General features: G+C 55.0%; 1 protein-coding gene across 1 annotated transcript; it reads left to right on the plus strand.

Annotated features, from left to right (window-relative positions):
• The first annotated feature begins 4,687 nt into the window (after positions 1-4,687).
• Positions 4,688-8,120, plus strand: LOC103605032 (neuroblastoma suppressor of tumorigenicity 1). Its single transcript, XM_008589617.1, has 3 exons — positions 4,688-4,877; positions 4,999-5,110; positions 6,545-8,120. Exons 1-3 carry the CDS (start codon positions 4,708-4,710, stop codon positions 6,806-6,808), a joined length of 546 nt encoding a protein of 181 aa, XP_008587839.1. The 5' UTR covers positions 4,688-4,707; the 3' UTR covers positions 6,809-8,120.
• Positions 8,121-12,508: the final 4,388 nt, after the last annotated feature.

Below are 12,508 nucleotides of genomic sequence, written 5' to 3' on the forward strand. Positions count from 1 at the left end.
GGGGGGGGGGGGCTCGCCTTTCCACCCGGGAGGTGCCGCCCCTGCCCTGCAGCACTCCCACGCCAGGCTGGCACCAGGCTGGGGACGCAACAGCAAAGGCCTGGGGCGGGGTGGTGTGTGTGTGTGTGTGCACATGCTTGGGTGGGTATGCATGTTTCTGTGTGGATGTAGGCATGTCTAAATGTGCATATGTTTGGGGCCTAGGTGGGTTTGGGGTACACCTGCTTGTGTGTGTTTGTGTGTGAGAGAGACCGGAGGTGAGTGGATGCACTCTACCTAGAAAATCCTGGTGTACTTGGCCTTGAGTGATCCTGAATATTCAGATTTACCCAAAAGAGGAAATGGAGAGTGTTCACTCGTTATACAGAATAGACCCTTTGCTCTACAAAGGATTTCACAGTGGATGGGAGCAGGAGGGGGTGTTCCTTTAAAACTAGGCCCCTCAGGTGCCTTTAGGATACTATGCTCTGGTAGGCACTAGGATTCAGGTGTGTGTGGGGGGCCGTCATTGGTGCTATTATGGGGGACCCTTTCCCGGGGGGCCTCAGAATCATGTGGGGAGCATGTACAGATGCCCAGGCCACGCTCCAGACCTGTGAGGTCAGACTGTCCAGGGCTGGGCTGATGTCACGGGGAAGAGGCCAGGTAGGTGTGCAGAGGCCCCAAGGCTGGCCCTGAAGCCTGGTTCTGCTGCTTCGCCTGCCTGGCCTTCCTGAGGGACCTTGTGAACCAGGCTCTGGGAAGTCGACAGGGCAGGTCTGCGAAGTGTGTATTCACTGCTGTCTTCCCGGCATGGAAGATGGGGGTGGGTTCACTTCCATGACCTGTGCCTCAGTTTCCACAGTGCCAAAGTGGGCCAGCTGGTGTCACCCCCCCGGGGAACTTCCTTTCTGTGTGGGTGGTGGCCTACATCTTGTCAGGCATTTGCAAGAGGCCACTGAGAACTGGAGTGCTTGGATTTGGAAGTGGGGGAGGGAAGGCACCCGCCTGTGCTGAGAATGTTTGATCCTCATGGCAACCCTGAGGGAAGGACAATGTCAAACCTTTCCTGAGGCTCTGAGGAGCCAGGGCCTACCAAGGTTGTGCCATCATCTGTGGGGACTCGGGGGTGGGATTTGAACTCTGGGCCGCAGGGCTCCCAACTTTCCCACCCCGGGCAGTGGCTGAACGCCCGAGTGTGGTAGGACTGAGAGGCACAGTCCACCAGGGCAGTGGCAGGGAGCCCCAGGCCTCATCCCAACTGCAGATTCCATTCCCTGGAGTCCCTGGACGCCTTCTCTTCTTCCTCTGTTTCTTGCTTCTTTCTCTTGGTGAACCTTTTCATCTGCGAGCCTGTCCAGGTTCTAGTCTCGGTTCAGATCTGGGCTCTGAATGGACATAGGGCCCGGGACCCCAGCTCCCTGCCCTCCCCCTTGCCTCTCCCCCTGCCCTCCTAGCAGGTGCTCAGTGAGTGAGTGTTGAACTGCAGGGAACGGGATGGCCCGGGGAAGGGCAGTGTTTTGCCTGACTTACTGGGGGGCCTTGGGACAACCCCGTTGCAAAGCAAGGGGGTTTAGCCGGGGGAGCTCTGACTGACTTTCTGGGAATCCCATGACTCGCTGTGTGACCTTCAGGGCGGGGAGGAAGAGTGGAGAATCTGGGTGAGGCTCTCAAGGCTCAGGAGGGAAAGTACAACTTAAAAAAAAAAAAAGCTGAGAAAAAAATTAGCTTAAAAAAAAATGAGCTGAGTTGCTGCTTGAAAAAACAAAAAAAGCATAAACCAACAAAAAAATAAAAACTGCTAGCGAAGATCCCACCACCACAGGGTTGGGGGCAGCCTGGGCTCTGCGGGGCAGGGCTGGGTGTGGGTGAGACTCTGCCTGGCATCCTTGCGGCCTCCTGTTCCAGCCCAGCCTTGGCTCTGATGCCTGCCCAGCCTTTCCCATGATCCCTCCGGGAAAGAGAACTGGCCTTAATGGGTGCCAACTGGGTGCTGGGTGTTTTCATTTAACCCTCCCAGGTCTTCTCCAAGGAAGGTGCTACATTCCCCATTTCAGGGTTGAGGAAGGCAGGTTCTGAGACGTGAACTTTGTGGAAGTCGCACAGTTCCTAGGTGGGAGGGCTGGAATTCTAACAGTGGAGACCTCAGGGCCCATGCTTCCGGTGGGAGCCCTGGCAGTGTGCTGGAAGCCGAGCGTGGCCCCAGTGCCCTGCCCTGGCGGGTTGGGTTACAGCGCCCCTCTGTGGGCACAGCTGGCTCTTATGATTAGCTGTGCATTGGAGAAGGAGGGACATAAGGGAGGTGGCCTTCTGCCTCAGTTTATTTATTTCTCAACTTCTGCCACCACCTGATCCTGATTACCAGTCTCTGATCTCTGGGCCAAGTGACTGCACCAAAAAACTCACCATTATCCTATCTCCCAATAAAACTTGTTATTATCCTCAACCCCAGTGTCAACTCTACTCAACTTTAACCTGGTCCTGACCTATAGCCTCAGTTCTAACCTCACCTAATTCCAACTCCAAGTCAGACCTGCGCGATCGTCTCCAGGCTACTTTCATTACAACCCAATTTCAATTCCAAATCCTACACAATCCTTAGCATCACTCCCTATCCCAGTTGCTCCCTCTCTGGCCCCATCTGGCCTGTTGTTCCCAAGGAAGCGCATGGGGTCAGGTATAGGACAAAAGTCCCTGGACCTCTCTGAGGTCTACAGAGGGCCTGTCCAGCCTAGGGAAGGCCAGGGAGTTCCCGGCCCTCTTTTGGGTACTGTGACCAGACCCTGACTCAGAGGCTGATTCCCTAGGGAGAACAGAGGACGTGTCAGGGGTGAGGAAGCCTCCTGGTTGCTAAGTTTTTTGAAAAATCAGTTGAGTTGCCAGTTAGGCGCAAGTCCTATTTTGCTAGGCTGCGGTTGTACTGGAAACATGGGCTTTGCTGTCGATCTTGTGAGCGAGACCATAAATATGTGGGTGATAGCCTGGCTTATGACAGGCTCATTTGGGATGGGGATGACTGTCCACTCTCACCTCAACTGCTCTCTCTCCCCACAGGGCTGGGAGTGGGGGTCACCCAGGTATTAGGGTCCAGCAAGATGGAAACCTGCAGGGAGAAGGGTAGGAGCTGAGGGGAACTTGGCTGGACGGAGAGCAGGGTGCTATAGAGGGGTGCAGCCCTGCAGGCTGGCCCGGGCCCTCCCTGGGAGCCCTGCTCCACCAGCCCTCCGAGATGTTCACTGCAGGAGCAGGCAAGACCCCCCCCAAATTACCTGCCTCTGCCATCTCCACCCACTTTCTGCAGAAAGTGGGCCCAGGGTGTGATTGTTCTGAATGGGGTGCCCAGTCCCAAGCCATCCCGACCTCTGGCGCTGGGTTTCTGTGGGATCAGTAGGACCTGGCCCCTCTTCCTGATTCAGTCTCACCCAGGCGCCTCTGGGGACTGTCCGAGCTGCACTGGTTCTCCAGCCCAGCTGCACAGCAGAACCCCTGGGAAGCTTGTTAAAAGTGCAGAGTCCCACCCCACCCCAGAGCTTTCACTTCAGAAGTTCCAGGGAATTCTGGTGATTGATTAGGTTTGCAAATCACTGGCCCATGTCATCTCACTCATTTTACAGGTGGGGAAACTTTGGCCTGAGTGTGCAGGGTCACCTAGCATGTGTGGGTCCTGTGCCCTTTCCCTGTCCTGTCCTCAGGAGGGTTGGGGACCCCTTGCAGCCACTGTCCTCTTTCCAAATCTCTCTGGAGCCCCTCCCTCACTCTTTGAGGTGGAAGGAATGATAAAGTTGGGGAACTTCAGGAGTCCCCTCTGAGCCAAATCAGTTAGACACAGATTCTGCCCTGCACCGCCATCTACCGTCAAGTTCTGGTATTGTCCTAGTGTTTTGCTCCTTCCTTCTGTAGCAGGGGAATTTACAGATGGTCAAGTATGTGGCTTTGACTGTTTCCTGCTCAATTCAGGGGCTAGGATGGGGCGGGGGGTAATGATGTGTGTAGAATCTCAGTGGGCTCGAGGATGTGGTGGGGCATCCTAGGAAAAATGCCGTCTGGTTCAGAGTTAGTGTTTTTTTGCCTGGGTCCAGCCAGAATTCACTGCAACACGAAGATCGAGGTCAGCTCTCCTAACGTCAGAATCCTGAACAGTGTGCCAGTGGCTTTCCAGGAGACATGCTGGTGGCCAGCTGCTGAAGGGCAGGCATTGCATGGACAATTTTTTGTGTGCTTCCCTGGAGGACCCACAACATCCTTCTGGGAAGGGAGCTAATGATTGGTCCGCACGCGACATGTGCTTGGATACTTAGTGTCCTGTTTCATAATTGCAGCATCCTTTGCCATGCACACGCCTTTTTTAGACGAAGAAACTGAGGCACAGAGATAAAATGTCACTTTCTCAAGGCTACATGGCTAAGTTATAAAAATAACTAACATACGGAGTGTGTGTTATCTGTCAGGCTTTGTGATGAAGGCTTTTCATATAATACCTCATTTAATCTTCCTGATACCCATCTGCTGCTGATACTATTAACAGCCCCATTTTTGAGGTTCAGTGAGGAGAAATAACTTGTCTAAGTTTGTATTTGGTTAGTAAGTGGTAGAGCTAGTATTTCAGCCCAGGAGTCACATGCCAGAGCCCCTGCTTGTAAAACCCCCAGTCCCCTGCCCAGACTCCCAGGCCCTGCTAGGCCTCACTTGCCACCTGTGCTCAGTTCCAGGGCTCTGGAGGCCACGGGCATGATGCTGCAGGTCCTGGTGGGGGCTGTCTTCCCTGCCATGCTGTTGGCTGCCCCCCCGCCCATCAACAAGCTGGCACTGTTCCCGGACAAGAGCGCCTGGTGCGAAGCCAAGAACATCACCCAGATTGTGGGCCACAGCGGCTGTGAGGCCAAGTCCATCCAGAACAGGTGGGCTCCAGGGGGTGGGTGGGAGGTGAGGACAGGCACCCAGGAGGGAGGCAGAGGACCAGGGCTGCCCAGCCCTGCCTCCTCTGCAGTGACACAGGCACGCTGACCTCTCATCCCACAGGGCGTGCCTAGGACAGTGCTTCAGCTACAGCGTCCCCAACACCTTCCCACAGTCCACAGAGTCCCTGGTGCACTGCGACTCCTGCATGCCGGCCCAGTCCATGTGGGAGATTGTGAGTACTGGCTGCTCTGCCCCAGTCTGGCCTCTGCCCAGAGCCTGCACTGGCCCACACTCCTGCGTCACAGCAGGTGGCCACAAGTACTTAGTAAGGCCCACTGTATTCAGGGTAGGGGCTTATGCTGGGGATACAGACATAGTCCTTGATGTGGGATGTCTTACAAGTCTGACACCAACTTGTACAGGACAGGGGATCTTTCCGAAGCTCCGTTCTGATGTCACTCATGCACTAAAATCCTTATAGTGGCTTCCTGTTGTGATAGGATGAGACCAAAACCTTTGCCATGCCCCACAGGTCCAGCGTGGTCTGTCTCCAACTTCATCTTGCCTCCCACCTTCCTTATTCTTGACACTTGTCACCAGCTCATCTCCTTTTGGCCCCTGATACCTGATCTGCTTGCTCCCACCACAGGGCCTTTGTACATGCTCTTTTCCCTGCTTGGAATTCTGTTCTCCTCCTCCTCGCCTAGTTAACTTCTGTTCATTCTCCCGCTCTTGGCTGAAGCATCACTTACTCAGGGCTCCTTTCCAGACCTGCTGGCTGGGTCAACTCCCTGAACCTTCGGCTCTCAGTGCACTGCTTGCCTCTGCTTTGAGCATCTGTCACATCCTCAGTTTTCTACCTGCATCTGGATGATTTTGACAAGTCTGTTTCCCTCACTGGACTCTGAGTCCCTTGAAGGACCATGCCTGTCCTTGTGTCCCCAGAGCTGGCATGGAGTAGGTGCTCTGTGGAAGAAAGGGGGGGGGAAGAAAAGAAAGGGAGGGAGGGAGGAAGGGTGACATTAGGAGAAGGGCAAGATGCTGACGGGTCCTACAGGGTGAACCTCAGCTGGGCTGGGGGTTTGGGATGGGGCTTTTTTGAGGAAGTGATGCCTGAACTCAGCCCCAAAGGTTCAGTAAAAGTTAACTGGGCAGAGTTTAAGGCAAGTGGGAGGGGGATAGGTTGGGTTAGAACCTTCCAGGCAGAGGGAGCAGCATGAACAAAATCTGAGGCAGATCAGATAGCACAGAGCTAGTGGGAGTGGTGTGAGGTCAGGGGTGAAGAGGTCAGCTGAAGGTCAGCTTCAGGGGCAGCCTGAAGGTCCTGGGTGGCCTTAGTAAGGGTCAGGATGTTTCCGCAAATGCAGTGGGGAGCACTAAGGGGAATTTTAAGCAGGGGCAGGTCACATTTATTTTCCCCCCAGGGTGCCTTCTGGCTGGGGTGGGAATGGATAGGAAGGTGGCAGGACTGGGTGTGAGGAGAGGAGTTGGGTGGCTCCCCCAAGGGCTCAGTCCCCTCACACTCTTAGATGGGCCCACAGAGCTAACTGGCGATCACAGGTGGGCTCAGGGATTCTTGGTCCATGAGGCAGTGTGACTCTTGGGGCCTCCCCACTTGCCCCAGGCCTTTGGAAACATCCCCTCCCTTCTCTCCTGCCCTCGCCAGGTGACCTTGGAGTGCCCCGGCCACGATGAGGTGCCCAGGGTGGACAAGCTGGTGGAGAAGATCTTGCACTGCAGCTGCCAGGCCTGCGGCAAGGAGCCCAGTCACGAGGGCCTGAGCGTCTACGTGCAGGGCGAGGACGGGCCGGGCTCCCAGCCTGGCCATCACCCCCACCCCCATCTCCACCCCCACCCTGGTGGGCAGACCCCTGAGCCTGAGGATCCCCCTGGACCCCCCAATGCCGAGGAAGAGGGGGTGGAGGACTGAGGCCCCCCAACGCTTCCTCCCCTCTCACTCCCCTGTGGAATGTTGGGTCTCACCCTCTGGGGCAGAGTGGGGGGAGAGGCTGGAGCCCCCCCTTTGGCACTGGATGGACTTGGATTCAGACTTGGACTTGAAATGCTGCCCAGTTGCCATGGAGATCTGAAAGGGAGGGGTTGGAGCCAAGCTGCACAATTTAATATATTCAAGACTGGGGGGCAGAAGCAGAGGTCTGCAGGGCTCTTTTTTTGAGGGGGGGGGTCCTCTTCATTTCTGCCTTCCAGAAATGTGCCCTCGGGTGGGGGAGGAAGTTGGCTAAGCTGCTGAGGTGGGGGGGAGGCCATCCAAGCTGGCAGGAACCCGGCTAAGGCCCACACAGGCCCTGGCGGGGGGCAGAACACTGGGGGTGCAGATGGTGCAGTTGGGGCCCTGAGGGAGGGGGGACACCTTTCCGGCATCATCCTTGAAGGAGGGGCTGGGCTAGAAAGGTCATTGGCAGAAGCAGGAAGCTCTAGCCCCACTGGTTTCCCCAAAAGTCTCCCACCCCATCCCTGTGCTGGGGAAGCATCTTCCCGGTGGCACTGAAGGGGCTCTCCCTCAATGCAGTGGTTGGGAGTCAGGCCTGGGCAGGACCCTGCTGACTCATGGCACTCGAGCTGCAGCCAGGCTCTCTGGGCCTTTCTCAGGCTTCCTTGGCTTGACTGGAGGGTGGGAAGAAGGAGTCTTCCCGAGCCAGGAGGAGTGGGGTGATCCCCCAGACCATCACTGAAGAAGAGCATCCCTCCCTCATCTCCTTCTTAGAAATCTTAGCACCTCCCACTACCCCCCAAGTTCTAGGTCTTTCAGCTGATGGGGCCAGCCCTGCTCTCTTGGGGAAGCTCTTTCTAAATATCTGACAGGTGGGGTCCAGGAGGGTGACTCCCTCACCTGGAGTTTCCAAGGAGGGACCTGGGTGGGACGGACTCTGGCTGAGCCTTCAGGACGAGGAGGAACGAGGCTTGTGTGGGAGGCCAGTGTTCACTCGGGCTCTCTCCAGCTCTGCAATTCGCACACCTCTTCCCTCCCAGCTGCACTTTAACCCTAGAGGGCTGTGGAGCCCTGGGGGAAGGGCAGAGCAGGTGGGCAGTGACATGTCAGCCCCCAGAACTGCCTGTGTCTGCTCCTCTGTGTCCCAGGTGCCTGCCAGCCCCCACCCCCACCTGGGGGCACTCCAGCCCTCATGGCTGTTCCTATGAGAGCTTCTGGAGCTTGTAACCAGTAGATGGTCTCCCCGAGGGACCCTGAGTCTTCCCATCAATAAATTCATTCATTGCCTGTGTTCTCTTCCTCATTGGTGGCTCTGCTGACCCAGGCAGCAGGGCCCCGGGGGAGGGGAGCCAAGGCCAAGGCGGGGAGTGCTGGGCAGACCCACAGGTCCCGTGTGGCCCTCTCACTTCCCTGTCCAGGCACCCCTGACTCTTGAGCCTCTGTTTCCCCAGCTCCCACCTCTTCCCTTGGGGGCCCATTTCTGGCCTTGCATCCACCTTGGATGGGCATCGAGAACTGGACTTCATGGATTTTTGACCCTGGGTCCCTTGGGCTTGCCCCACGCCATCTCTCCACCCTCATGGTGACCCAGCATCAGTCTTTGCCTAGGCCTCAGCCTGGCCTGGCCCCCAGGAGATGGGGAAAGGGTCAAAAGTATTAGTTACAAATTCACGTGCAAGGTTGGGCACTGTGTTAAGTACTGCATGTAAATTAACTCGCCTGATCCTCACCACTGCTCAGTGATGTAGATATTGCCCTCATTTTATAGAGGAGGCATCTTAAGAGCAGAAGGCTTAAGTCATTTTCCCAGGGTCGTGCGGTTAGGACATGTCATCAACAGGACTGGGACCTAGGCAGTCTGTCCAGAGCCCACACCAAGCTTGGGGATACCGGTTCTTATTTATCATTCAACCAGTCCACAGGGAGGACTTTTACAGAGTGGGAAACTCAGGCTTGGAAGCATAGAAGACCCACATGAACTCAAAATACTGGCAATAAATATGGCATCCCATGTCCTTGGTGCTGAGTCTCTGGGCCTCGGTGGATTTGGACCTGAGCACTGTCTTAGTGGCAGTCTTGGTGAGGAGCTGCCTCCACCCTGTGTCTGGAACAAGGCGGGGGATACATTCATGGACACACGGAGAAAGTAAGGGACAGGTTGGGAGTAAAGCAGGAAAGCGTTTGAGTGGCTGGTGGCGGGCCTGGAATGCCAGCCCGAGTTCAGACCTCAGGCTCTTTGCAGCAAGGACCCCTGGAGGTGTCTGCGCAGAGCTGGGTTTCTATGACTAAAACGGGTGGGAGGAGGGGGAGGCAGGAGACCGGCAGGGGTGACTGCCACGGTCCGGGGAAGGAGATGAAGGGGGCCAGATGACGGGGGTCAGATGACGGGGGTGTTGGGGGGGAGCCGTGGGGTTGGAGGGGGGGGGCTGCGCCAGAGGGGCGGGGCCACACGGGAGAGGCGCTGCTGATTGGATGTGGGAGCCCAGCGAGTGGGAGGAGCCCGACTTGAGCGATGGCTGGTTGAGAAGTGTCGCTAGCTGGGCCAGCTCGCCAGGGGGTGACATGTGAGGGTAGAGACTTCCGATTTTTCTCTCCACCAAGCTCCAACTGAACCACCAAGAGCACCTGGGGAAAAATTGCAGCCCCCGCCCTGCCCCCCTCCACAAGGGTGGAGGGGCTTAAAATCTTCAGGAGGGTTTAACACTGACACCAGCACTGTCAACGCAGGTCCCCCTCTGGCCGATGGTCGGGTCATTAGTACCGGCTTCCCCGTCTTGTTTGCCTATAGGGAGCCAACTCTCAACTGGTTTTCCTCCCTGCTCCAAGCCTCTGCCGAAATCCAGGCTGCTTGGGTTCAAGTCCTGGCCGGGCCACTTTCTAACTAATCTTCAGCAAGTCCCATAAGAGCGCTGAGGCTCGCTTTTCCTGCATGTAAAATGGGAATAATCACACCTACCTCACTTTCTGGGCCATGGTGAGCATTACATGAGTCGATGCACGTTTAGAGCTTGGAACAGTGCCTGGCGTTTAGTAAGGTCTGCAGAGTGTCAGCTGTTATTATCATTGAGAACGAATGGCCCACAACGGCAGGTGGTTGCGCCGATAGTTTTGTTCATTTATGAATTCACTGAACAGATATTTATTGAGGGCTAATGTGTGCCAGAGACACAGCAGTGAACAAAGTGGACAAATCCCTGCCCTCATGGCGTTTGGTCAGTTGATCCACACTTTCTGCAAGAGCAGCTTTGGGCAGCCCTCGCAATCTCCCTGGGACCTCTTTTTCTCCATCTCTGCAGTGAGGAGCTTTCCCTGGTCCTCTATGTACCCACAGACACGGAGGTTTGGAGCAGAGGACTTCCTAAGACTCAGCTGTCCCATTGTGGCACAAGCTGTCTCTTCGAGGGAGGAAGCACCCGTGGCTAGAAGTAATCAAGCAAAAGCTGAGCATCCTTAAAGTCCCTCTCTACCCTGGAATGTTAAGGAAGACTAGGACTTTATCACGTCACTGTTGAAACGACAAATACAGGAGCATACACAGAGCTTCTGAAAAGGTCTCAAATTCAAGATAACAACAGTGTGGCCACAAGGTGGCATCGTGACCCTGGCCCAATCTTTAAAAAGATAAATTTTTTAGTTATAGCAAAGTACAGATCATGATATAACAAATGTCCATGAACCTATTACCCAGAATGAACAAATGTTAAAATTGTTATGTTTTCTTTAGGTCTTTCTTAAAAATAAAAGATATCAAACTTTACAGAAAAAGCAAAAACAGAGGGATAATATTCCATCCCATTACATACCAATTTTTACAAAGCTATAATTTATCAGGCACCTCCTCTGGGCAAAATAGTTTAAATACTCATCCCATTCACATACCCACTATCCCAATTTCAGGGATTTTAAGGGAACTTGCCAACATCACAGAGCAAGTGGCAGAATCAGGATTATGAACCCTGGTCACTGGGCTCCAAAATCGTTCTACGCAGCACCTCCTGGGGTTTCAGTTGCTCACATCAGGAATCCCTGGGCTGAAGGAGTCACCACAGGGCTGAGTGCATTACCGTTGTGCGCATGAGAACACTGCAGCCAACACCTAATACTGACATAGTACCATAAGGTTTACAGAATGCACTGGTGCCATCCCCTCAATGACCCTATGAGGTGGGGCTGTATTGTCCTGGTAACTATTGTAGAGAAGAAAATGGTGACCAAGGAGCTGGAGCTGCTGGCCCTAAGTTCACAGACCCGGTAAGCAGTGGAGCTGGGATCCCAAGCCCTGGCTTTCTGTCTCCCTGGCTTGGTGTGCTGCATCCTGTTCCTTGGGGCCTGGCAGAAATCATCAAAGTGGTGCATTTTGGTGTCGGGGAGGGAGAGCAGGCCTTCCCCACCTGCCGATCCACTGGTGGGCAGATTAGGGCTCTGAGTGCCAAATAGAAGCTGGGGTGGGTGGGCGTGCTGTAGGGTCTGAGGTTTGGTAGGAGGTTTCTGACCTCTGTAATGGGCTCCCTCTGCCATGAGTGTTGGCATACCCGTGTTTCAGCTCCCACTTGACCACTCGCTGCTGGTCATCTTGGAAGACGCCCTTGGCCTCTCTGAACCCCAGTTTAACATTTACCTCTCAGCATTATGAGGAGGAATGAATAATTACAGAGGTTGAAGTAGGAATAATATAACAAAGTCCCTGGAACATAGCAGGACCCTTAAATGTGGGAGGAATTATTTTTCTGTTTCGGTGGAGAGGAAAAAGACACCCTGCCAACTCTAGATCCTCTTTCTACTACATTTCCTTTTTTTCTATAGCAACGATCACTTTCCAATTACTTTATATGTTTATTGTGCTCATTGTTTATTATCTGTATCCTTCCACTAGCAGGTAAACTCTTGAAAGCGGGGTTCTTCGTTTCGGTCACTGTAGTGTCCCGATCGGTCAGAGCAGTGCCTGACACCTAGTGAGTGTTCAATAAATATTTGTTGAATGAATGAATGGAATCCGCAGTATTAATCTGCACAGCAGTGTTACGTAGACTCTTCTCAGCCAGAGGGGAGAGAGACGTTGGGAAGTTGCACCGAGGGGACGACACACCCCACCCCTCTGCCTGCAGTGACTCTATCCCACCTGGCTTGGGAATTCCCAAATCTGTTTACGCTGATAGACTGTGAGCGCCAACAGGTCAGGGACTTCATTCATCCTTAGTGCCTGGCGCTGTTGGGGAATGGGATGGTTTCTGTTCGAAAGACCCTGGCGAGGGGTAGCCCGCTGCTCAGCTAAAGATGAAGAATACTAGAAATTATCAACCCGTTCTACGGGCACAGCAACTGAGGCCAGGAAAGGTATCAAGCGATTTGCTCAACATTACCCAACTCCTGGCTCCTCATGAAAGCGCGGTGACACCCTCTGCGGGTGGGCAGACCCCCAATGGGGGGCAGTCCCTGGATAAAGGCAGGTCACAGACCCCTTCTCAGAGTTCCGCCTGCGCCACCGCCACGTGCGGGTTGCGGAGGTACCTGCGGGACTGTAGGGGCTGCCACAGCTCTGGACAGGCCTGGGGTACTGGGACCCCACCCGCCTGAGAGGCTGGGGCTCGGCTCTCCCCGCCCACCGCGGGGCGGGGCGCACGCTCCGCGGCACGGGGATCGCGCGCGGCTGGAAGCACCCGCCTGCTCCTCCGCCCGCGC

The sequence above is a fragment of the Galeopterus variegatus genome, unplaced genomic scaffold, assembly GCF_000696425.1.
Source record: "Galeopterus variegatus unplaced genomic scaffold, G_variegatus-3.0.2 Scaffold137, whole genome shotgun sequence".
Classification (NCBI taxonomy): Eukaryota; Metazoa; Chordata; class Mammalia; order Dermoptera; family Cynocephalidae; genus Galeopterus; species Galeopterus variegatus.

Coding starts and splice junctions, on each gene's coding strand:
- LOC103605032 (XM_008589617.1), top strand. CDS start 4,708: ATGATGCTGCAGGTCCTGGTGGGGGCTGTCTTCCCTGCCATGCTGTTG. Junction 4,878..4,998: donor GCCAAGTCCATCCAGAACAG/GTGGGCTCCAGG, acceptor CTCATCCCACAG/GGCGTGCCTAGGACAGTGCT. Junction 5,111..6,544: donor CCCAGTCCATGTGGGAGATT/GTGAGTACTGGC, acceptor TGCCCTCGCCAG/GTGACCTTGGAGTGCCCCGG.